The 26766-nt window shown below is 42.3% G+C and overlaps 1 protein-coding gene across 5 annotated transcripts in view; it reads left to right on the top strand.

Annotated features, from left to right (window-relative positions):
* Positions 1-426: 426 nt before the first annotated feature.
* The window catches only part of Sh3rf2 (SH3 domain containing ring finger 2), a 112241-nt gene continuing 85901 nt past the window's right edge, over positions 427-26766 (top strand). For 4 of the 5 annotated variants that reach the window (XM_090331295.1, XM_090331294.1, XM_090331293.1 and 1 more), the window contains exons 1-2: positions 427-543; positions 1612-2097. In XM_090331295.1, coding sequence (XP_090187421.1) covers positions 1720-2097 — 378 coding nt within the window. In that variant the 5' untranslated portion in view covers positions 427-543; positions 1612-1719. Of the gene's footprint in view, positions 544-1605; positions 2098-26766 lie in introns of those variants that run through there. The other variant, XM_090331292.1, reaches the window with a different exon arrangement.

The following is a 26766-nucleotide window of genomic DNA, read 5'->3' as shown; positions in this document are numbered from 1 at the left end:
TGGGAAATGGGGACAAAAACATGAGAAGGGGTATCAATGCGAGAAGAAATGCACCCCTACCTGAAGAATGTAACTGTAACCCCTTTATACATTACCCTGACAATAAAATAATTTTTTAAAAAATACAAAATAAACAATCACTTTGGCTTGTTTACAGCTGAGCTGGTTATAACTTCTTGGGCAGGGGAAAAAATGGAAATATAAACACTATCATAACCTGGGCAACTTGGCTTTCTAGTTCTCTCTGACAGCCTTTTCCCTAGAACTTGAAAACAAGGAAAAATCCAAAAGGAAGAGAAGTCTAGGTGTGCCAGGCAGCAGGCTGGCAATGAAAGCGTTAAGAGGGCTGGGTAAGGCGATCCTTTCAAATGAGTAGGTCTGGAGTGGTGGAAGTTTTCATAGCAGTAGCAGCCACAATTGGGGAGAAGACCAGATGGAGGCCCAGAGAGCTGGGCACCTCACCAGATCAGAGGGCCTGCGCATCTCCCCTGCCTGAGCCAAGTGCCTTACCCCGCGCTAACTTTAGAAAGGAGGCTTGGAAAGGTGAGACGCCATCATCTCTCAGCCCCTGTGTCCTGTCTGCCTGGTAGCTGTGGGTCCAAGGCTTGTGTCCTGCCAAACCTCCCGTCCCTGGCGTCCATCCAAGCCTTGGCGCTGGTGAGGGGCAGCTGACTTCTTCCCAGGAGACTTTTCTAGCCTGGAGACTTCGTTTCAGACATCCAAAAGGAAACTGTTTCTGAAACCCGGGATTCTTTTTCAGACCACACACGCGCCCAGACCTGTACCTGCCGCCTGCTTCCTCTTATTTTTTTATAGGTTGTAACTACAATCCAGAATTCCTACCTACTTCAGGTGAAACTGAGAATACTCAAGGTGGTGGGGGGGGGACAGGGGAAGGGAGGGAGAGAAGAGGGAGAGAAAAAGAAATAAAGTTTCCAAGTACCTGGCATAGAACTTGAGGCAAAACAACTTTTGAAAAGTATGTTTTATGTAGGAGTTCTTCATGCTTATTACTAGAACAAGACAGTGGAGAAAGGTATATTCTGGGGAAAATAATTTTATATTTGCATGAGTCAGATCCACTTACCTACTTCAACTTATCTGCCAATGATGCAAAGAGTAACAAACTGGAATGTAGGGGGGAAAGGAGGCGTAGAAAGATAGTGTCACAGAAATTACATTCTACAGGGGGAGGAGAGAGCTTTACTCTGAGGGTTGTGGCTGGCATTCACCCTACCCCAATCCCCCACCCCTTTCCCCCAGACAGGAATAGGGGCCCCTCCAAGCCCTGCAGCTAGAAAGAATTGCTGGCTAACTCTTCAAGGCAGTGCTGTTTTCCTGGCCCTGGCAGGACACAAACAGGCAATGATCAGTCCCACCTAAAGCTCCTTCTGATTCCTGCAGCAAACACAGTAAGCGTGAGGTGAGCCTTATACCTGCTAGACCAAATCAGAGATTCAGAATGAGTCATTTGCAGCTTCATTCCAGAACAAAGTACTTTGCAAAACGCCTTATGAGACACTGCCTCCTTGTAGGTGGGACATAACCTCCCAGAGCAGTCACAGTTTTTCTTTTTTTTTTCCCTATCCTTGTCTCCCTCTCTCCAAACAGGCAGGCATTCTGAAGCTTGGGAAAGACCCAGCTCTGGCCCTGGGGCTCAGCTTGCCCCTACCATGTAGACCCTGCTCTTTCAGATCAGGACTGGAGTTTTAAAATAAAATGGATGATTTGACGTTACTTGATCTTCTGGAGTGCCCTGTGTGTTTTGAAAAGCTCGACGTCACAGCCAAAGTCCTTCCTTGCCAGCATACTTTCTGCAAACCATGTCTACAGAGGATTTTCAAAGCCCACAAGGAACTGAGGTGTCCCGAATGCAGGACCCTGGTGTTTGGCAGTATCGAGGCACTGCCAGCCAACCTGCTGCTGGTGCGTCTCCTGGATGGAGTGCGTTCAGGACAGAGTTCCAGGAGAGAAGGCTCCTTCCGCAGACCTGGCTTGCTGACTGCACAGGAGAGCAGGAAAAGCAGGAACAGCCCCAGAAATCTGCAAGCCAGTCCTTTCCGGCTTGTGCCCAGCATCCGGATCCACATGGATGGGGTAAGAAATAGCTTGCTTGTTACAATCGTGTGTACTGGCTTGTGTGTGCAATTCCTGGGGGCCCAGGATAGAGTTGTTGGAGTTAAGTGTAGATTGTTGCCAAGGGTTCCTCTGAGATAAGTTTCCTGAGCAGTGATCACTTTCCCGAGACATGTTGAATCCTGAGCCTATCTAATCCATCGGACACTTCTTGTGAGAACTTCTAAAGGCTTCCTAAGTTTTGACTTCTTGCCCAGAGGAAAGCCTGTTTTAGGTGATTGTTTTGATCTTTTACTTCTGTTGCTCTAAGGCCAAAACAGTGCCTGGAAAATGTCCAGAAAGAGAGCAAAAGAAAACAAACATCTAACTGGTTGCTGAGTTCTTTTTCCCCTAAATTTTTTTTAAAGTCATGCATTGTTTGAATTTTATCCAGATCTGCCTTTCCATCCATTGTAATAAGGCACTATTATGACAACGCTGGTTCATAATCTGTTCAAAGCTATCAAGATACCTGGCACCCAAGAGCTGCAGAGGGAACTGTGTGTGTGTGTGGGTGGGTGGGTGGAGTGATTGATGAGGGAAGGGCCACAAAACACAACAGATGTGCTATGAGAGCCCTGCAGATTCCTCTTTACAAAAGGCATAAAACAGACCAAAACAATAGACATGTCAGCGCTGCAATAAAAAAAGTACATTAATTACTCAAAACAAGCAAATGAACAGACCCAGTCACAGATCGCCCAGAAGGCCTTGTGTGCCTGATATCAAGGGGAATCCATTCGTTGGTTCCCAAAAGAGCTCTGAGGTCTTTTTCTCTGGGATGCTTTGGAGGGTTTGGCTCTAGAGAAGGATCTTGTCCTTAAGAGCCCAGCAGGATTATTCGCACTGTGACTTCTGGAGCTAGGATCACACACTGGTCACAAAAGTTGAGGCTTGGATTGCTGGCATACCTCAAAAACCAAAACTGCATTCTTTGAAGACTTGCCTAAAGCAAGCTTAATTCCATCATCAGGATCACATGGCTCTGCTCTAAAGAGGAGTAGTATGTGCAAGGGTTTTGTAAGAGACTCTCCGCACACAGGAGGAGATTTGTGTGCATTTGGAAGTTTTCTCAAGTTTTCTTTCTTGTTTCTTAGCCTTTCTTGGATTCACTGCAACTCTAAGCATGCCATGGGGTAGGGTATGTATAAATACTCAAAAATTGGTGTCAGAGGACAATGGTGTAATTTTTTTCTCACTGCAGATATTTTAATTGCTGTTGTGCTATGTGAAAGAATATATTCCAGAAGAAGGCTGGGCACGTGGCCTTTTTTAGGTCTTTCCATTGGTCTAGGCTTCATCAGCATCTCCAAAGCCGACAAAGATAGACTGGGGCTAGGGGGCAGACTTTCCACAAACATGCCTCCAGAGTTAGTGAATTTCCCTTGGATTCTTTTTTTTTTTCAATTTCTACTTTTAAAATTTTATTTTAAATGTGATGAATAGGGGTGTTACAGTTACATGACTAAGGTAGTAATTTTCTTTCTTTCTTTCTTTCTTCTTGTCAGTCCTAGAGCTTGAACTTAGGGCCTGAGCACTGTCCTTGAGCTTTCTCAAAGCTAGAGCTATACCACTTGAGCCACAGTATCACTTCCAAATCTATGTATGTGGTTCTGAGGAATTGAATCCAGGTCTTCATGTATGCTAGACAAGCACTCTACCACTAGGCCAAACTCCGGGCCCATACATTTCTTATTAAACACTGTTTCCTACCCACCTCACACACAAATTTTCTCTTGCTTACCCTTTCTCACTTCCCTCCCCCCTCCAAATGGTAAGTTCATTCTCAATAATATGTCTAGTGAGTATCGTTGTTTCATTAGTTCATCCTATGTCCTGCTGTTTCTGTGATTTCCTTTCCCTTCTATGGAACAGATAAGCTTATATACAAGACAAAGAATACCGAAAACTAAAAACAGAATAAAAAGATAGAAATACCTGCATACAGGACATAATAAGAACCTCTCTTTTCCAATTCTTGAAGTTCATTTTGACATGCTTCATTATATATGGTTTTATGCATTTAGTGATTGGGCTATTGTGATCTCCTGCTAGGAATATCATAGACATTCTAGTTACTATAAATGAAGGAAACCATGAAATCTGTATTTCTCCACTTGATTTTTGTGTGTGTGTGTGAGTCATGGGGCTTGAACTTGGTCGGGGCACTATCCCTGAGCTCTTCAAATCAAGTCTACTGCCCTACCCTTGAGCCAAGGCCCTTTTCCCATTTTCTAGAAGTTAATTGGAGATAAGAGTTTCAGGTTCTTTTGTGCCCAAGCTGGCTTTGAACCTTGATCTTCAGATCTCAGCCTCCTAAGTAGCTAGGAGTACAGGCGTGAGCCACTGAGCCTGGCTCTCCACTTGAATTCTTAAGTACAAACAACCTCTGTCCACTGGAGCCTTGTGAAAGTCTGACTTCCCTGTCAAAGTGTTGTCATCATTCACAAAGGAACTGTTATCAGCCTGAATGTACTTTTGTTCCAATTTTCATCTTTTTCCATGTGATTATGTTGCTAAGACAAATGGATGGGTAACTACCAAGTTTTTAAACCATAGCAAATATGCAGGGCCCCTGGTGTGGGATTGAGAGCTGGACATGTAAGAGAAAGCCATTAAAATAAGGAGTCCCTGGGATTCTTCTACAGGGTCTGAAAACATCAGGCAAAGTTGCCTGTGTTATATCTGTACCCACCTTCCAAACTGCTCTAGACAGAAGCAAGGAATGAGGCCGAAACACAGAAGCAAGCATCAAAGGGCTCCTGCTTTTAAGCGCAGCCTGGTTAGTAATGGTGCTCAATAAAAGGGCAGAGCTTGAAACATCTCCTTTACCATCACCACTGCATTTCCTACAATTCCTGAGCTATCCTGTCATGGAGTGTTCCTCTCCTTCCTTTTGCTTCTCTCCACAGAAATATGAACAAGCCCATCCCAGGATATAAAGATGGTGTCTGTGTGCTACCTCTTTATTCTGCCCCAGAATGTTAACAGTCTTTTCTAATCTGCAAGTCACAAATGTGAACTTAGACCCTCAGTGAAATCCTCCTGACTTACTACTTCCCTCTGCCTCTATTTATCCCAAGCTAGCCAACAACAAGGAATACTCTCGATCCCATCTCCCCTCTTCTTCCAGGAGAGTGTGGAAAGGATCTTGGTCACACACTCTGTCACCTTAGAAAACATCTGCCAGGCATATGCAAAACATCATCATTATCATTCATATAAACTTGCCTACCTGACTCTGGGCAAGCCACCCAAAGTTGACCTGGTCTCCATTTAACATTCTGTAAAATGGGAAAACACATTGTGGAAACAGAGAGCCATTGTAAGGCTTAACTAATTAGTGTTTGCAAAGCACTTTGAGAGGGTTAGATGAAAGGCGGCTGGGAGATCATTATCATAGTAAACATTACCATTGACTTTCCTTGGGCCTGGCCAAGCATGAGACATTCATTCTATAGGACACAGAAGAGTTATAGCCCTTGTAGAAGAACAGAATAGGTATTATCATTAAATTAAATTATCCAGGTCAGGATAATACTAAGTATAAAGTACTCTCTTGAGAGGGCACAAATAACCTGTTGTCACAGGGTACCTATTTTGTAAAACACCTCTTCCAGGGGACCTGCTGATAACCCAGTACTCTGAAAGAGTTCATTGAACTTCCTACCCTTGAGCTTCTTAAGCCCAAAGTCTGTTCTGCTCAGCTAGGCTCGTCTAAGAAAAACAAGCTCATCCAGATCTTTCTGTTGGTTCAAGAAAGCCGATGTATTTGTGCCAATCAGAATGCCAGGGTGGAACCAACAGTCACACCTCACAGTGCCAGCCCAAGAGAGAGAAAAATTAGCCCATTGTGCCTACACATCTAAATCTCTCCCAAGCTGATTGTGTAAAATGAAAACTTGAGAAATGGCGGCAGGTTTGTACAGCATGCACAATTATTTCAAGCCGACAGGGAAGATTGGCACATTCTGGTGAGCCTCTGGCAGTGCAAATCTCATTGCTTCTTATTCTTCCCTACAATGCCTTCACGCCAAAGGAACTCTGCACACCTTCCAAAGGATTATGAGTTCCTCGGTGAAGACCTAATCGCCTTTTCCTTTTCACTCTGTTATCCTTGTATTTCTCAATTCGAGTGGGCCATAAAAGCAGAGAAGTGGAGAATTTGCAGGCTTTGAACACTATCAAAATTCAAATCTTGATTCTCTCTCTCCATGGCAGTTTACTTTGGGTGAGGCATCTACACCTCAGGGCCTCCAATTCTGCATGTATAAATGGAAGATAATAGCCTGCCTATCTCAGAGGGTTGTGGTGAGGAGTAAATGAGATGATTCATATCAATTAGCTCTTAGCACATGGACTGGCTCATAGTAAGTGCTCAAGAAATATTAGCTGAGATTGTTATTGAAGTGACTCAACACTTTCTACTCTAAAGTCCACACCTTTTTCACTATCGGACTAATCAAATCCCACTGCAAGACCATTTTTGGCACTCTTGGGTCTTGCTAGTTCCATTTTCTGCTGGATGATCTGTGGCCATGATTCAGATAAATGATTTTCCAGCACATTATAGATTCAAAGTTCCTTCAGGACTTTTAGGGAGCTATTAGCTGATTGGAGGAGAAAAACCCCTAACTTACCTTACTTCACTAAATAGCCAGTTCTAGGGGAAAAACATACACAGAGCAAGTATTAGTCTACTTTTCAAGCATCATTGATTCTACTTTTCACTCTATTCTCCTGCCTTTTACCCTATTCCACAGCATGAATGTTGCCACACTGGGCTTTGCAGGGCTGGACTTTCTCCTTACACTGTTAAGCATCATGCCAATCATACACATTCCCGTCTTACTCACCCTGTATCAACAAGAACATACCTGCCACCAGCACACAGACCAGGTGGCTTTGCCCTAGAAACTTTCCCAGCTGGTATTGCAAGCAACCTGGGAGGGAAAAACGAGGTCAGAAAGCACTTTAGGGAATTGAGATTGGGTAGAAACCAGAAGGTGGCCTGGCTCCATCCTGGGTCTCAGATGTTATGTTCCAAGCTGTGATGCAGAGGATTGGTCTTTTTAATTTGCATGAGGATGAAAATCATCTCAAGGCCCCCTCCAAACGCCAGATAGGTGCCACCTGGGACACCAACACCCAAAAGTGGCAGGGTGGAGGAAGACAGGTAGAGGCTGAGATTGAAAGGTCAGGAGACCCAAATCATTCTCAAGGTTCACTCATGTTTCTAAACATTTATTATTAAAAACTATATGGCTCCAAATCCTTAGTTATAAGGAAGCCCATTCCTAGCTACTGTGCCCTTCCTTTTATTGCTAAGTGTTCAAGGATTTTAATTTTACTTTTCATGGCTAATAGCAAATATTCCAATGGAGTTAGTTAGGCTTGTGCTGAGATTCAAATTATTTGTTAGTTATGAGGCCTTCGGCAACTCACTTCAGCTGCTCAGATCCTCAGCTTCCATATTTGCCAAGTGGAGACAGAGACGATGGGAGCATATTTTGTAAGACAATTGTTGAGGAAAAATGAGATAGCTTAGTGTGGATGCCTGCTACCTAAGGCCAAGAGATGTTAGCAATAGAAAATAACAAAACAGCCACAACAGAGAACATCTACTGGTACTGGAGTTTGGGATATATATGCAAAAACAAAAAAAATAATAAATGGAAGCAGGATACCAGTGGCTCACACTCATAATCCTAGCTACTCAGGAGCTGAGATCTGAGGATCACCACTGGATGCCTGCCCTGACAGGAAAGTCCATGAGACTCTTATCTCCAATAAACTACCAGAAAACTGAAAGTGGAGCTGTGGATCAAATGGTGGAACACAAGCCTTGAGAAAGCCCAAGGACAGTGCCCAGGCCCTGAGTTCAAAAAAAAAATTGAACAAAGGAATTTCATGAATTTTCAAAAGGGAAGAGAATTAAGAAATGATAAAGCTGTAATGATAGGAGACACATCAGGGTCATGGCTGAGGGAGGATAGGGTCACACAGGGGTAGCAAGGAGAATTTTATAGAGTGATAGAGTAGTTCTGCATTTTGACCCTGGGGTAGTTCCACAAGTGTGTTGCTGCACTAAAACTCATAGGAAAAGACATCAAAACACAAGTAATATTGGAAGGAGGAAAGTACACTGTTGGATGTTTCTTTTAGTGGCTACCAGCTTGCCAACTGGCTACTCAGATTTCCTTTCACCTCTGGGTATCGGGTCAATGCCATTTCTGGGAAGAACATTACCATCTTTCAGGTAATCAGAGTCACCCCTGCAGGTGGGTGGGAGTACATAACTGCATTGGGGAGCCAGATAGTCTACAGATAGTCTTCAGTTTCTCGTTGGTGAAAGATCTGTAGCCACACACAGCTTGATGCTGCTGGGACGGTGGAGAACAGGATGGGCGGGGCATGAGGTTCACCTTACTCAACCTCAAATTTCCACCTCATCCATTGGCTGGATGTCACCTATGGGATTAGTCAATGAATATTTACTTGTTTTCTTTGTTTCTTTGTTTTGTGTGTGTTTTGGCTGCCATATCCCGCCATACTATAAAGAGATTTGGAGTGAGGGAAAGTGCATGCTCAACCCGTGACTCATGAAAAGCATTCTCACCCAACCCACCCAGGTCCCATTAGTGGAGAACAGCTCAAATAAAACCACACTTGGTTGCTTCTCCCGTGTGTGTGTGTGTGTGTGTGTGTGTGTGTGTGTGTGTGTGTGTGTGTGTATGCCTATCCTTGACTATATTGGGAGTTTGAACTCAGGGCTTTGTGTTAGCTGGGTAGATGTTCCATTTTTCCAGCATTGTTTTTGGACTAGGGTCTCAAATTTATGCCTGGGCCAACCTGGACTGTAGTCCTGCACAGTAGCTAGCATGACAGATGCATACCACCATTCCCAACTTTTTCTGTTAAGATGGGATCAAATAACCCTTTTTCTACCCCAGGCTGGCCTGGAACCACAGTACTTCCCATCTCAGCTCTTATACAGCTGCCATGTCAGCTATTATCACACTTAGCTCTTGTGTAAGCTGGGGTCCCATGAAATCTTTTGCCCAGGTTGACCTGAAACTAAGATCCTCTTGATCACAGCTCCTAAGTTGCTAGAATTACATGAGCTGCTGATACCCAGGTTTCTCTCCTTTCCATATTTATTGTCTCCTTTTTTCTTTCTCTTTCTTTCTTTTTCCACGTTGAAACTAGATCTCAGGTCCTCAAGTTGGCTATACAAGCACTGTGCCACTCAAGCCACGCTTCCCTCTAGCCTTTCCTTTTCTTTCTGTTCACACTCAGATCTTAGGCTGTCCTTTCACTTGGTAGGCTCCGGAGTCAAATACACCTGAGACTAAAGCAGAGATGAACACTTGGCTTCAGAATCTTGATGCAAGTCTTTTGAGAAACTTTTAGCATAGTGATGAATTATGAATCTCTAAATGGGAGATTATAATAAGAAACATTTCCAAAACTTCAGTGACTTTGGCACCTTTCACTCCTTTCCTGCTCTCTTTCTAATATTAATTGATTGTGAAACAAAATTTGGGAGATGCTGTTTTAGACTGAACATGGTCAGTCATAAGGCAAAAGATACTTTAAATCAACTGTGAAACTCAATATCATTACCTTCTGTGGCATTTATTAGTTCCTACCAGTCTCCAGCTATGGTTGCTATGGTAACCTATAATGGCCAAGTAAAGATCGCACCTCCCAATACTCACTGTCCCAATCAGTCTAAGAGGCAAACTAGCTAGTCAACACACACACACACACACACACACACACACACACACACACGTATATGTATGTACATGTGCATGTGTGTCCATGTATATACATACATGTACACATGTATATATATATATATATATATATATATATATACCATCAGGTATATGTGGCTGTGTCTAAATTAGGAATTTGCATACTGATCATTAGATAATGTTCCTTGAAAGATAGATTGTCTGTTTTTTTTAAACCTTGGGGAAGAAAAGGATCACAATGTTAGATGTTCGTGGCAAGATACATCCAGGTTTAGAAATGCTGAGATGTGCTGGGCGCAGTGGCTCATGTCTATAATCCTAGCTACTCAGGATGTTGAGATCTGAGGATCAAGGTTCAAAGCCAGCCCAGGCACAAAAGGCCCTGAGACTTTTATCCCCAATTAACCTCTAGAAAACGGGAAGCGGGGCTTGGCTCAAGGGTAGGGTGGTAGCTTGATCTGAAGAGCTCAGGGACAGCGCCCAGACCGAGTTCAAACCCCATGACCCACAAAAAAAAGAAAGAAAGAAAGAAGCAAGAAAGAAAGAAAGAAAGAAAGAAAGAAAGAAAGAAGTGCTGAGATGTGCAAAAGGGAGTGCCTTACTAAAACAGTACACTTTGCCTCATTTACACAAAATTCTCAAAAACATAAAATTATAAACTATAGTAATATGAGGAGTTATGAAGATGGCTTATGTGATAGCATGTCGGCTCATCAAATTTTATCAGGCTAAAATGACTATATCTTGCATACAAATTGTAACTCCCTAATGTTCAGTAAGACAAAGAAGTCATAAACTCCTGAAATTATGGAATAGGAAGATGTCAGGTGGTAAGTTTGTTCATTTTGGAGGAAGTAAAACTTGGTCAATAAAAAGAAACTTCCTAAAAATGAGTGTTTTTAGTGATCAGAAAGAATAAAGTAGAGGGATTGAAAGGCAGGCTCTGGGCCTGGCACTGTTGGCTCACGCCACCAGCTCTTCAGGAGGCTGAGGATTGCAATTCAAAGCCAGCCGAGGCAGGAAAGTGTGAAATTTTATCTCCAATTAACAACTAGAAAACCATAAGTGGTGCTGTGGCTAAGTGACAGAGCACTAGCCTTGAGCAGAAGAGCTCAAGAACAGCACCCAGGCCCAGAGTTCTGCCCCACAACCAAACAAAAAAAGGCAAGCAGTCTCTGTTCTGGGCATGTGGGTACTGAGAAAGACTAGACAGGGCAGGGATAGGTTTAATTAGAAGGGAAGGTAGAGAGGAAGAAAGAAACAGGTGGAGAAGAGACAGGGTGACTGGATATCTGCCTTCCTATCAGGGTGGCCAGATACCATTGGGACAAGGCGTGTCACTGGCTGTCTGTAATGAAGTCTCTCCAACAGCCATCAGGCCAAACTGGTTACATGCCATCACCGGGCCTATCAGCTGCATCTACAGCCACTTGGTGTAGTCAGTACAGCCAAACAAGATATCTGTGATCTAAGTAAGTGGTAGAGCTTATGAGGAAACTGAGGAGCCCTCTTCATGTCTCAGGCAGCCAGAGGCATTCTTTTCTATTGAAATGGTTGGGTTACTGATAACCTTAGCCCTTAGGAATGCAAGCCAGAGCACTGAAAGTAAGTGGATAGAGCAAGGAAAACAAGGCTCTTCCAGGGCAGTTCCCTGCAGCTGGGCTGGAGTCTCTGCAGCTGGGCTGGAGTCTCTACAGCTGCCCAGGGTTACTCTGTTTCAGTTCTGAAGCTTCAGCACCCACAAACTCTTTCTGAGTACCTGCTATGAAACCAAGCTCTGTCTTGAAAGCTCACTCACTCCAGGAATGAATGCTTTGAGCTCAGGTTCCAGCCTTCAAATTGTAGCTACATTCAGCTCAGGTCTTTATCAGTCTCCAATCCTTTTCCCTAGCCTAAAATCTACCCCTTGTTTGGAACCCCCAAACCCCTTTTGAATGGTAGAGGAATCAACACATTCCTGTGTGGAGTGCACTCTATGGAATCACAGGATAACTCTTCATGCAGAAATGAGCCCTTCAAGAGCTGAGCCATTACAGAGCTATGTGGGGTATGAGCAAGTATTCCATGTTAGGCACAAAGCATGCGGTGACTCAAATACTTTTGACATGAATCACCTCCTTAAATACTTTTTTGGGTGACAGACATCATCCCTGGAAAATAGCAGTCCAGGTTCAAAATTACTTAACCCATAAATTCCTAAGCTGGAGAAGAACATCATCATGAATCCCCTGAGTTCCTTTGCTCTTGGAGGACAAGCATGATTACAAGTTCACTGACTGACACTCAGTCCCCGAAAGACTAGTAACAGGAAGGAAGAGGCCCTAAAAGAAGTGTGACTTCTGGATTGACCTGGCTTCCACCACGAAAGCAAAGCAGCCTCTCAGCCTCTCACGTCACAATGTGTTTCTGTACTTCTCACTCTGCTAAGACCCTAATCTCAGTATTTTCCATGTGGTGCAGTATGCAGAGTATAAAATCTACTGCATTAGCCTTTTCTACAAATATAATTTATCATGGTGAAAAGCTTTCACATTGCCATGTGGCCATCACCACTATCTATCTCCGGGGTCATATTTCCAAAGTGAAATTCTGTACCCACTACTAACTTCCCATTCTCCTCATTCCTCAGCACCTGCTATGGAAGTATGTAGATTGCATGTGTTTGTCTATACATGTCTCCATATATACATACGCACATATACACTTACATGTAGACATGAGTACACGTACAAATCACTCAGCTACTATAGATGCATATGTGTATACATAGATACATAGATATTTAATTCTTTTCCAATAAAGAAAGTCAGTAATTTTGTGCCAGGACTGAGGCTTCAACTGAGGGTCTCATGCTCTCATTTGGCCTTTCCACTCATCTGGCACTCTATCACTTGAGTCAAAGCTCCACTTCTGCCTTTTTGCTAATTCATTGGAGAAAAGAGTCTCATAAACTTCTCTGGCTCAGTTGGCTTTAAATCACAACCTTCAGATCTTAGCCTCCTAGGAAGTAAGGAGTACAGATGTAAGCCACCAGCACTCAGCTTCAGTGTCATTTGTAACTATATATTCCAGTTTTCTGCTGCTTCTGATTAAGCTTCTGATGTGATAAGCAAATAGGATAATGAGTATCTGCATTCATGTGTACTGGCTGCATGTTTCTGGGTAAGTTAACATTGCAACTCAGAAGCATCATTGCTATAAAAGGGAAATAGCAAAGCTCACTTCACAAAGTTATAAGGAGGATTTAATGAGACAATAACTACAAAAATGCTTAGTCCAGGACCTGGCAGAAAACAAGTTCGAGGTAACGGCAACTATCTGCTTGTACTCATCCTGGTAGCTTTATCTTTTAAAGTGCTATTGCACTTACCTTAAGTATATTGCTATTCCCCTTGCTGTAAACATGGTATCCTAATGTTCATAGTGTCATTGGAAGCTAAAAGAAGATAATTCTTACAGTGAAGATCCTGCACAGGGTCTGCCAATGCTAAGCTCAGTCAGCATTGCTAGATTGCTCATTTCCCATGGGCTCATTCATCCTGCAGGCATGGACAGGATGCCTTTGAACAGGATGCTTAACTTTTTGTTTGCACTCTAGTGGAAAACAAAAGTAAAGGAAATATGATCCTTATCTCAAAGACTTTCTAGTCTTTGAGGTCTCTGAGGAAGGTGGCCATGAAAACTAGCAGGTGTGATGTAGTTAATAGATCTTAAAAATAAAAATGATCAGGGTGTGTGAAGCTACCACAGGTACCAGGTGCCAGCGACACGCTCCTGTAATCCTAGCTACTCATGATACTGAGATCTGAGGCTCATAGTTCAGTTCAAGGTCAACGTGGGCAGGAAAGTCCATGGGATTTTTATCTCCAGTTAACCAGCCAAAAGCTGAAAGTGGAGTTGTAGCTCAAGTAGCAGAGCACCAGCCTGAAGTTAAAAAAAAAAATGCTATGGCACAGTGCTCAGCCCTGACTACCAGCTTCACTTCCAGCATTAAAAAAAGAAAAAAGAAAAAAAAAGCCAGGTGTGGAGGCTCACGCCTGTAATCCTAGCTAGCTTCTCAGGAGGCTGAGATCTGAGGATTGTGGTTCAAAGCCAGCCCAGGCACTAAAGTTCATGAGATTCTTATCTTCAATTAACCACCAGAAAACTGGAAGAGGACTGTGGCTCAAGGGATAGGGCAGTAGCCTGGAGCTGAAGAGCTCAGGGACAGTGCTCAGGCCCAGGGGTAGGGTGGTAGACTTGAGCTGAAGAGCCAAAGGGCAGTTCAAGCCCCATGACCCACAATACACACACACCACACACACACACACACACACACACACACACACACACACACATACACACCACACACACACACATATACATATACATGTATGTATTTGTGTTCTGGTGGTGTGGCTATTAGGAAAACGAAGTTTGGAATGGGATTACAAGTTGACCATCCCTGTTGTGTTTGTGAGAGTATTCAGGAACGTTATTAAAATGACAGGTGCTCTGATTCCTATTGCCTAAGCGTAGTGGAAAGCCACTACACTTAGGACTGTACACTTCCGATTACATGAAGAAGCAGCTTCTCTGGGTGTGGAATTCTGGCTCCACAATACCATTGATTTGGGGAGGTGCATCTATGCATGTGACATTCATATGCCCAGCATAAAGGGTCAAGAGAAAGAGACAAGAGCACTTGGGAGAAGGGGGTGGGGGAGGGAAATGGGAACAAAAACATGAGAAGGAGCATCCATGTGTGTGAATTAATGCTCCTTCTATCTGACAAACATAACTGTAACTCCTCTATTATTACAATTTAAAAATATATGAAAAAAATTGGGGTTATTCACAATTCTCCTGTGCAAAACTAATAGGAAAGCTTTAGCCTAGAGACAGAAAAAGAAAAAACAATCTATTCCAGAATGCTTGAAAGTGGCTACCAACGTGAAGGAACTAAATTGCCAGCATTGGAGAAATCAAGAATGGGGTCCTTCAGGTGATCAAAGAGTTGCCCCTGTGTAGCTGACTGAAGCCTATGCTCCAGTCTTGCTGTAGCCACCACTGCGCTGGGAATGTTTCCAGGTAGCCTCCACATCACATGACAGGCTGGACGTAGACACTTTCAGATTGGGCCAAATGGTAAGAAGATGTCTTGGGGCCTGGAGTATAGCCTAGTGATAGAATGTTTGCCTAACATGCACAAAATCCTGGGTTCAATTCTTTGGTACCATAGATACAGAAAATGCCAGAAGTGGTGCCATGGCTGAACACTTGAGAAAGCTCAGGAACAGTGTCCAGGCTCTGAGTTCAAGCCCCAGGACTGGAAAAAATAAAAAAGAAGGTGTCATGCTCTGTGTACTGAACACAGTACCTGAACTGTGACTAACTCTCACCGAATACTTAATTATTGAATGCATAAAGCTTGCATATTGCAAGACATGGAAATTAAATACAACCAGCCTTATTTTCCTCCCCTGAAGAAAGAAGCTGCAATGTGTATCATGTCCCCAGTATCCTACCTGTCCCTAACTGGCTGACAAGAGTATTTCTTTTTTTTCTTTTTTTCCTTTTTGTGGGGTGGGGGGCAGTCATGGGGCTTGAACTGTGGGCCTTGACATGGTCCCTGAGCTCTTCAGCTTAAGGCTACCGCCCTACCCTGGAGCCACAGCCCTACTTCCCATTTTCTAGAGATTATTTGGAGATAAGAGTCTAACAGCTTTGTAGTACCCAGGCTGTCTTTGAATCGTGATCCTCAGATCTCAGTCTCCTGAGTAGCTAGGGTTACAGGTGTGAGCCTGTACAGGTGTGAGGCTGTTGACCAGAGTATTTCTTAACTTAAGGCTGTGTGTTTCTTTCAGGGCTTTTAGGGGTAACTGGAAAGTAAAAAGAACTCAACCAAAAATAGAAGCAGATCATAAGGAGAGCATCAGGTGACTGGTATGCTTTCGGAGTAGGTTGCCCTGGATTTTTTGCAGAATTCAGAATGATATCACCATTCTCCTCCAAGTATTTTTATTGGTTGCCAAGGCAATGTGACAGGATCATTGGGAACAACACAGGAATAGAATTCTGCAGGGATGGGTTCAGGAAGAGTGTTTATCTTCAGTATTAACAAGCTGCCTGAGTAGGAGAAAGATGAGGTAACAATAAATCTTATTTGTAGACTTTTGTTTAATAAACAGGAATGGCAGAGAAATTGAGGGAAAAGAAGAGAAAACTTTCCACTCACTAGAAGAGCAAGAGAGGCAAGCCACATTCGTGGAATGGAGAGGTCTACTAGACAAATCATTTTCATGCTAAAAGGAAGGAATAGTATGAGAAGAATGGAAGGAAGGTTCTTTTCTTCCTTTTGGGAGATTATGAACAGGATACAGGGCTCAGGAACCAATGGCTTCACAGGAAAAAAAAAAAGAAAAAAAAAAAACCTTCTCCATTGCCTCCTCTGACTCTCTTTTGTATCAGAAAGTGGATGCTTTTGTAATTCAGCACATTTCTTTTGATTGTCTTGTTTTTGGTTTTTGAACACTTTGAAAGACTAGGACTTTTAAATGTTTTTTTTTAATTTTTATTCATTGATTTTTAAATTTTTAATGGAATAGAGAATTGTCTCCATCGCATTTATTTATTTATTATTGCTATTATTAAAGTATTGTTCAGAGGAGTTACCATTTCATAAGTCAAGTAATGAGTATATTTCCCTCCCCCCCCCCACCTCGCCACCATCCCATGAGTACATTTCTTTTTGGATAATGTCATCCAGTCTTGGTGGTTGAGACAGAGCTTGGCATTTCTTGGCATTTCTGGGAGTAGGATGAAAGATAAAGGAAAGCAGGGAGGGACGGGGGTAGGGAAGGATGGGAAAAGAGGTGGATATAATTGTTAATCAGCACCTAAGTATTTATTACCATCCTATAGCAATACTATGTTCTAGACACCACACAAAATAAACGTATCTTCTTTTACCATTCCCAATAATCCTTGTGTTTTCCCAGTCTACAAATGCTAGGAAGTGGAGGGCTAGTAATTAAACAAGAGCTGCCTGATTACAAGGACAGGGCATTGACTGGGTCAGTCAAGGTGACCAGAGCCAGGATGAAGTGTTCTTGGAACCCTGCAGTGTCCTACACTATCTGCTATTGCTGGCGGGTTCCTGCTGGCACCCGGTGATAAGCTTCCAGAGCACAGCTTAGTCCTCAGCAAACCCAGCCCTGTGTTAAAGACAGGATCCATCTTAACTAGGTACTATGGACAGAAATGTAAGGATCTGAATTGCCATGGTGGGTGAAGGTGAAGAGAGAGTAATATGAGAAAAATGAAGCTGTGTTGGGGGAGCAGAGAAGAGGAAGGTAGTGAAGGAAAAAGACAGGAAAGGGACAGGAGAAAAAAAATAGGGTGGAAAGAGAATAGGAATGGAAGGCAAAGAAGAGGTATTTGGAGGACAGATTTTATCAGGAGCTGTGGTCCAGAACTAGTCTACTTTTCCTGAAATAGAATCGGAATCAGAGCGAAATATTGATGTTCCATTCCATAAAGAAACCTGTCATCCAGATGGGCAAATGGCCCACTGTGGTATAGGAAAACAGAGCCTGAAATCCAGTCCTGTCTTAGCTGAAAACTACCCACATGACATGAAATATATCTTAGTGCCTAATGAATCTTAGCAATTACTATGGCTGGGAAAGTCACAAATTCTCTGAGTCTCAAGGTTCCAGCATCTCAAATCGATGATTTTATGGAGTGTGCAGAAGTAACATAAATACTTGCCTTTATGTTCTTAAAGGAAAGGTATAAATTGAAAGGTTTGAGGCCTTGTAGAAGAGGTCTTACTTTACCTGAAAGAACTTATTTAATCCCCAAAGGAACACCTATTTACAGATAAGAAGGCTGAGGACTGAGAGAAGAGAATTGCATGGCCAATGCAAAACTGGACAAATTCAGTTGTACCTCTGGATCAACTTACCTCTTTTGGCAAAGACTATGTATGCATGGCACACATCTTCTCTCCTTTAGATAGTCTTAGTGAATTCCTCTCAAGTCATGTTACTAGCTTAAATCTTGCTATTCAAAAATACAGTTACCATAAACACACACAAGGGAGTGTAGCAGTCCTCTAAATCCTTTGTATTTAGTATCTGAAAGTGATTTTTTCTTATTGTCGGGTAATGTATAGAGGGGTTACAGTTACACTCATCAGGTAGTAGGTGCATTACTTCTCACACATTTATACCCTTTCTCATGGTTTTGTTCTCATTTCCTTTCCCCAACCCCTCCCAATCATCTTGTTTCCTCCCATTCCCTTTCCTATTCCAAATAAACATATATACAATGTGCCAGGTAACAAAGTCAGATACAGTAACAATATGAGATTAACCAAAGGGCAAAAAAGAGAAGAAAAATAACTTAGTACATTAAGAACAACAATCACACAAGATAAAGCTCTTGTTTCCATATCCTGGAGATCCTTTCATTTAGTCTCATCCTATATGACCTTCTGTATCTAGGTTTTGCACTATTATAATCCTCCGCTAGGAGAGTCCTAGGTGTGTACTAATTACGACAAATGAGGGAAACCATGGAGCCTATTTTTCTTTGGGTCTGGCTTACTTCACTTAATATGATTTCTTTTTAAATTTTTTTGCCAGTCATGGGGCTTGAACTCAGGACCTGAGCACTCTCCTTGGACTTTCTCAAGGCTAGAGCTCTACTACTTGAGCCTCAGCACCACTTCCAGCTTTTTTCTATGTATGTGGTATGCTAGGCAAGCACTCTAGCACTAGGCCAAACTCCCAGCCCCTAATATGATTTTTTTGAAAGTGATTTTTAAGATCATCCCAGCCAGCCAGTCAGCCACCTCCCCCATTTCTAGTCCTCCCCGCAGCTTCCCAGAGAGAAGCTCACACAATCTCATGCTCATATCTGTAGCACCTGGCCACACTCTAGTCCTCCTGGAGAGCTATATGAAAGCAGTGAAACTTAGACAACACCTTGACGGTCCTGCTACTCCAGAAAGCAATATAAAAGACAAAAATTATATTTTTGGCTTTACATTTGATAAAGCACATTTCACATTCTGTGCACGCATGTGGAATATTGGTATAAACTAAGCCCAGTGAACAGAAGAAACTCATTTCTATAATAACCACCACCTGCACTCATTACTCACATCTGTATTTAATGCTTACTAAGCACAGACACTAAGCCAGGCAGTAGGATACAACCATGAGCAAGGTAGTTATAAAATGTAGATTCTGCAGGGTGTGGTGGTACACACCTGTAACCCCAGAACGCAGAAAGTGGAGGCAGGAAGATTGAGGCCAAATACCTAGTGATATTGTGAGTTTCAGTCCAGCCAGAACTATACAGGAAATCCTTATCTTTAAAAAAGAAAAAGGCATATTTTACTGGGATAAATTTGATGATGCCAACAACAATAATATTGTTGGCATTCGTTAACAGAGCATGAAAAAAGGATTGAATGCTTCAAGAGAATTTGAGTGTGTTGGTACTAGCAGGTGATACAGCACCTACCTAATAAAGTCAAGGCCCCAGAACCTTTGAAAATCAAACAAACAAAAAAGGATTATGTGAGACTTAGGCAGAGCAAGTTGGTAGTAAGCACATTATATAAGGTAAAGACAGGGGCCAATTCAAGTATATGTGGTGAAACCATTTGTTACAGTAGGCACGGAAGCTTAATCCTTGGAGGATAATTCTGAGAAATGGTAAAACTGAGACTTCATACTCATTCTAATAAGAGGTGAGAGAGCTAAGCTATTTTACATCCGTACACCTGTCAGTCTTTGGTTAAGAGCTGTCCCTGGGGTTCTAGAAAGGGAAAGCTTCCAACAGAATTGCAGATCTCAGCTACCGGAAATGAATAGCCTACAAATGGTCAAAAAAAGGCTCTGAAAAGATATGGGCACAGAACTAATAGCAAATTTTCTGTGTGTCTCTCTCCTTATCTCTCTCTCTGTATGTCTCTGTCTCTCACTCTCACACACAGAGTAGCCAAAACAATCACTGACTGATATATTTGCTGAATAAGCAAACTAAGCAAGAGCATGAAATGGTAGATGACCTTTGAACAAGGAGGTCAAAGAGAGCTTCTCTAGGGGCAAGAGGCATTTGCGCTATTCCTGAAGAAGACGAAGACAACCCAGGGCACAGATAGCAAAGAATTGACTTCCATCTAGGAAGAGTATTCTGAACTTGTTCCCAGAATTTAAGAGAACTGCTAAGTTCCAACTTCTAGAAACTGAGTGGGAAAACCCTGAGGAAGACCAATGTTCCTGAATGTGATGAGCTCAGTGACCTGAGATAAGGTGCAGAGGAAGGTTGAGGATACCAAGAAATTAAAGTTAAAAATGAGTTTCAACTCTAGATCCAGTTCAAGATTAAAGCCTAGGGTAATCTCATCTGATTTTTCGGCTCCTAGGTTGAAAATGCAATGGAGGGATAAGGATAGAAGTAAAAGACCAACTGGAGTCTCTGGAGTAAGGCCGCATTACAGTGGCACAGGGATGGAGGGAAGTGGCTGGATTGAACACAAATCAGGAAGTAGAAACAAACACTAGACTTTGCTATTGCACGTGGAATATACCACTGACCCTACTGAAACTCAATACACTAACTCCACGAACTCCATTTAACTTTTGCAAACTCCAGGTATGCAGGTTCTATTACATTACTTCCATTTTACAGGCAAAAAGACTAAGGCTGAGAGAAAGCAAAAGCAAGAAACTAAGCGGATTTAGGCCAGAGTTGATGGCTGAAGGGCGGTTCTGTGGTAGAATTCAAAGTGTGAGGTGGGATGTACTTCAGATCACCATCTCTTAATGTGTTTCTTGCTGTTCTCTTCGGTGGTATTTATCAACAGGGTGTTGTCAGGCAGAGGACGCATTACAACTGAAAAGTGGTGTTTTGAATTCAGTTCTCCCCGCAAGACAAAAAAAACAAAAACAAAAACTCTTTTCCTCCCCAAGTGAGTCATTATATCTATGTCACACGGTTGTTAATAACATGGCAAAAGGATCCTGTTGAATCAAAATGTCATCCCAGGCAACTGAGAGACTGAGTCCACTGCCTGCCTCCAGCCTGGAAGCAGATTCTAGGTGAAGTCAGGTTGACATCTTTTGGGAGTGTTCACAAGACTTGCCTGTAAAGACATGGGAAGATTTTTTTTTCCTCCAAGAAGAACACATCCAAGCCAAGTCTTCCCCACAAGACGGATGTGGACTGGGTATTTCAACTAAGGCACTCTTAAACCAAACTCTTTGTGAACTTTCTTTTAAAATGCCACCTGATAAGGAATCATAAAACACAGGTGGGGAGAGCTGCAAAAGCTATAAAAGACATCTGCTTTCCTATCTTACTATACCAATGAGGAGTGTAAGACAATTCAAAGAGTAGACTTTCCAAGGTCACTTGGTTTGTCAGTGAACCTATTCAGACACTAAACTGGCTTTCAGACTCTGTCTGGACACTTCATGTTTTATACAGTGGCCTCTTACACATGCTGTTAGAATTTGTTTCCCTAACTTGGGTCAGAGGCCAAATCAGACTGCACCTAAAAACTCCCATTTGAAATATGATCATGTGTGTTTTGTAACAGGGCCTGACTGAGCATGGGTGTGCAATTACGATTTGGTCTCAAAAGCAAATTAACACGCTGTACACCTATAATCTTAGCAAGTCAGGAGGCTGAGAACTGAGGATCATGGTTCAAAGCCAGCCCAGGAAGTAAAGTCTGTGAGACTCTTATCTCTCATTAAGCATACAGACACACACACACACACACACACACACACACACACACACACAATGTAAATAGTAGTTTATACTACTTTTGAGAGTGTCCCAGGGCAGTAAGAAGAGGGCAAGATGCAAGCTATAAAGTGAGGCAGAAAAAAAAACTAAGGCAGCAATAAAAATAAACTTTAAAAATGCAACACAAAAGGTGTATATATGTAAAAGAGGAGCATGCACTGTTAGCAAATGTCCCTTTTCACACTCCCTGGGTATCCATTTGTCCAATCTGAGCAACCAGTTTGGGTTTGAGTTAAGCATTTAAAAGCATTTCCAATGAATAGAAAGAAGATTGTCAGATCAGAGGGATGAACATTTTTTGAGACTCCCGATACATATTATTCATTTGCTCTCATCTATGTTTGCCAGTATTCTTCATTGCAAGTGACAAAAATGACTTCAAAGTAGCTCATAGAAAGGGAAAGTTCACAGTGAGCGCCGGTGTCATAGCTTCAAGGATGTAGACAGCTCTAGAAGATCAGTGTGTTTCCGAGTTGACTTCTTTGTATCTATTAGCCTCCCACTTTCCAACTGTAAGTTGTAGGCTTCCTGATGGGGTCTGAAGAAGGTGAATCCCCCAGGGCTCACAGCAAACAACGAAATCCATTGCAAATTAAACAAAAGATTTAAGCAGAGGAAGGATTAATAAAAAGGTTATTAGACAGCTCACTGAATGTCTGGGAGAGTAGGAAAGACTGACTGCACTCCATCCTAAAGGAGAAAAATGTCCCCAGAAGACCAAGTTCTTGTGATTGTGGATCCTCTCTGGTCCTCTTCTAGTTGGGAACTCAGGTCAGGTACAACTAATTAACAAAACCTAGATTCCTAGCTGAAAGCAATGCGGATACGGCTTGCATTTTCAAGGTCTTAATTTTGAAGCAGATTCCAGAAGCCACCAAAACACATTAAGAGTATGAGTTCCCAACGATAGAGAAGAGATTCAGGTGCAGCATTCAAGGGAAGCACAAATAAAACCAGGCACTGGTGGCTCATGCCTGTAATCCTAGCTACTCAGGGAGCTAAGAGATCTGAGGATCATGATTTGAAGCCAGCTGGGGCAGGGAGGTCTGTGAGACTCCTTTTTCTGTTAATCATCAGAAAGATCGAAGTGGAGCTATGGCTCATGTGGTAGAGTGCTAGACCTGAGAAAAAGAGCTGACAGACAGTATCTAGGCCCCAGCACTAGGGAAAAAAATAATACAAGTGAATGCTTTAAGAAACATGGCAGGAAACAGCTCAGACTTACCTACTTCTACCTCTACCACTTCAGAAAAGAGTCTCTTTTATCATCATATGTTTCAGTGCCTGGCACTTAGTTAATATTGCTAGACTAATGGTCCAGAATCATTTGTTCTTCTTAACAAAGAAGCCCTGATTCTAAGTCCCAAGACTTCTTTGTGTCTAATATTGACAAAACTGTGGTGGAATTAAAGTACTATATCCTACGAGTTTCCTTAAATCTGAACTATTTATTCCTTGAAATTCTGTTTCAAGATGAGCAGGCTGACCTGCCTCACTTCCATTCAACTTTTAGAGCTAATACTAGTTTTTGTTTTGTTTGGTGCTGGTACAGGGGCTTGAACCTTGGGCTTTGAGCTCTTGCCTGGATTTTTCACTCAAGGCTTGTTCTCTACCACTTGAACCACAAGTCTGCTTCTGGCTTTTTGCTGGTTAATTGGAGATCTTCTCAGGGATTTTTCTGCCCATGGTTAGCTTTGAATTGGGATCCTCAGATGTCAGCCTTCTGAATAGCTGGAGTCACAGGCCAGAGCCAGTGGTTGCCAATATCTTCACCTCAAGAAAGAGTTACAATGTTTCTGAAAAGTGGAACCTGACATTTTTTACCAATAAAAGTCTATTGAAATAGAAAATGAGATTCTTACCTAGGAAGAATATTAACAGGATGTAAAATTGCTACTGGCACTTAAAGATACATTATCAGGGTCAAAACTCAGATCAAAAAGAACCCAACAGGCTAAAGCAGCTAGCAAATACAATTCTCAGTTACATTGCAAACCAGGGCAGGAGTCTGAAGTGCAGTCCCTCAAAGAGCTTCCCTGATAGCACCGTATTAGATAACAGCAAGCAGCTGATGGAAAATTTTATACAGATGCTGAAATGAGTTTTGCTAACACATCCTCCTACAGTGAATACCACCCAGCCTTGACGTTTGCAAAGCTGCCTATGGAGATCAAATGAAGAGGAGGAATTGCGAACGTTCTTCAAGACAGTGGGATTTCTCGGGAACTATTGCATCCCTGCATCCATCCTCATTTATTTCTTTCATGCCTATTCCAACGAGTTTGTAGTTGAAGAAAACCCTGAGAGGTCCATCTTTAGCTGCCACAGTGATAGTCTTCCGAGTTGATAATAGATCTAAGGATGGAGAGACTCATTAGAATGTGCTCACAAAGGTGTGTTCTGTGACTCTTTCAGGACTGAGAAGAGGGGGAGAAAAGCAGAAGTACATGAACAGGCTTCTAGGGGCAGATAAGAAACTATTTCAGGATTCTTCAGAATGCAAGTTCTCAGCTACCTAAAATGCAGGACATAATCAAGATTAATAGTCACAGAATTTTAGTAACTTTGACCTAAAACAAGCAAACAAACAAAACACTAGAAGCCTGGCAGCCACTGGGCCACACATTCTATAGCTTTGGTTGTTTTATCATTTTACATGAAGCAGACACAACTAATTCAACCAGAAAGAAAAGTTAACCAAGAAAGTCAGCTACCAGTTAAACCTACTTTTCCAGGGACAAAATAACTTCTCAAACTGTCTCAGAAGTCAAAAAGGGTAAGGGTATGATGAGTCATTCCGAAATTTTAGGAGGGTTGGAGGTGACCTTTTGGGCACATGCCATTCAATAACTGTTTCTTTTTCATCTTGTTTCATTTTGGGGCTTTGTTGTTGTTGTTGTTGTTGTTGTTGTTTGTTAACAATACCCACTCTAGTCTCAAATTCACACTTTTCCTGAATCAACCTCCCAAGTACTAGGATTATAACTAGACCCCACTATGCCTACGTGTGTGTGTGTGTGTGTGTGTGTGTGTGTGTGTGTGTGTGTGTGCATCTCTCTCTCTCTCTCTCTCTCTCTCTCTCTCTCTCTCTCTCTCTCTCTCTCTCTCCCTCTCTCTGTCTCCTCTCTCTCTCTCTCTCTCTCTCTCTCTCTCTCTCTCTCTCTCTCTCTTTCTCTCTTTCTCTCTCTCTCTCTCTCCCTCCCTCCCTCCCTCCCTCCCTCCCTCTCTTTGTCCTATATGGTGTCATGACTCCATAGAGTTCACAGACATAAACCTCCTTTTTTTTTTCAATAAACCAAAACTTCCAAACAATGAAAGGATTATGATGAGCTAAGCAGGTGACCAAAAAAAATCAAGGCTGGAAGATAGCAGAACTACATTGAAAATAAATAGAACACATGCCTATCGCGTAGAGAATTTATTATAATATCAACTACTGTTCTAGCTAGCTTGTCAGATTCCCAAATTCTTCCCACCCTTGTAATGTTTCTAAACCCCTTGATGCCATACAGCTACATTAAATGATATCAAGGGACCTTCCCTCCAACTCTCAATCCCTTGGAATTTTCCTTTTCTATACCACTAGGAAGCCTTAAACTGCAGTTCTGGTTAACATGGGTTTACAGCAAAAATGGGAAATGTTCAGAGTCTTGGCTTCTGTCCTGTGTCCAACCTGACTGGCTCCTTAAATCACCCAAGACAGGCTCCTTCTCACAAAGCCTGCTGTGTTAGAAAGATGGGGTTTCATATGGGTTGAGAAAAATTAAAAGGCATGGCAAATTTATTTTTTTAATTTTAAAAGATTTTATTAGCACTGATTTTTACATCACATTTCCACTGTCATGTTTAACCAACAAGTATTCAAGAAGGGCATCTCTATATGCAATCACTGGCACATAAATTTCAGAACATGATTAAAATTAAGCTGAGAATTTGTGGCATGGCAAATTTATTTGGGGGCTTTTGTTGTTTCTGACAGCGATGTTCAAAAGAAAAAGAAAACTGGTGAGAATTCTGTTTCAGCCACCACAAGTAAAGGTTTCAATTTTCTTCCTAGACCTTGGCACTGCCTCATTCTATAGATGATTTTTTTTCCCTCAGGCTGTGTCTGGTTGTATGGCAAGGCTTCAAGTGGAAAGTGGTGAGACATCACTTAGTTCAGTATGATTCTACTGGACTTGGAGTAGAAAGATAGTCAGCTGACCTGCTGTGCTGTTCATGACCTAGACCTCCCTATTTTACTAGCTAAAGCAGTCATTGGTTTAGCCTAGCATGGTGGCAGTTTTCTGTTAAACTAACAGAAGAAAAAGGAAGTAGAAATCCAATTGTTTTCATCTTTAGTAAGCATTGCCTCTTGGGCATACCACATTGGACTGGATACCTTGATGCTCTCAAAACTCAAAAGAAATGAAGGTAATCAGTGCTTACAACAACTTTTCAGATGTCATTTGCCCACTCAACAAATACTTACAGAGCTGCCAGATAGAAGAGTAGGCCTCGGAGAAAAACATGGAAAAACACTGTCTGTCATAGAGTTGGGCAGTCTTATCTAGCAGATGTTCACCAGTAAAACACATAAGTAAATGTGTAACTTAAAGTGTGATTGGAAATAACGAGTGAAGAGGAGGGGAAAACTGGGACAATATTCAGAAGAAAGGGATTAAAATGAGAATCAGGGTGAAAAGTTGGGCATGTATTTATGAAGCCAAGTAGAAATCTGGAAGGAGGAAGCTGGCCTTTTGTTTGGCATGACTTCAGACCTTGTAACAAAGAGGAAGGGGTGTCACTGGGCAAGGTAGAGTCCAGAGACCCCTTAGATTAAAAAAAATGGAAATCCACTGAAAAGCTATAAATAGGACTAGTACGAATCCATTTGCCGAGATGTAGTGTGCAGTAATAGAAATTGAACTCAGGCCTTGAGTTCTCACTTGGGTTTTTCACTCAAGGCTAGTGCTCTACCTCTTGCGTCATAGCTCTGCTTCTAGCCTTTTGCTGGCTAATTGCAGATAAAAGTCTTGTAGACTTTTCTTCCCAGGCTAGCTTCAAATTGGGATCCTCAGATCTCTGCCTCTTG

This window comes from Megascapheus bottae, chromosome 4 (assembly GCF_031878675.1).
Source record: "Megascapheus bottae isolate mThoBot1 chromosome 4, mThoBot2.hap1, whole genome shotgun sequence".
In the NCBI taxonomy this organism is placed as follows: domain Eukaryota; kingdom Metazoa; phylum Chordata; class Mammalia; order Rodentia; family Geomyidae; genus Megascapheus; species Megascapheus bottae.
Note: the sequence above shows the minus strand (reverse complement) of the source record. Positions and strands in the feature narration are given on the sequence as shown.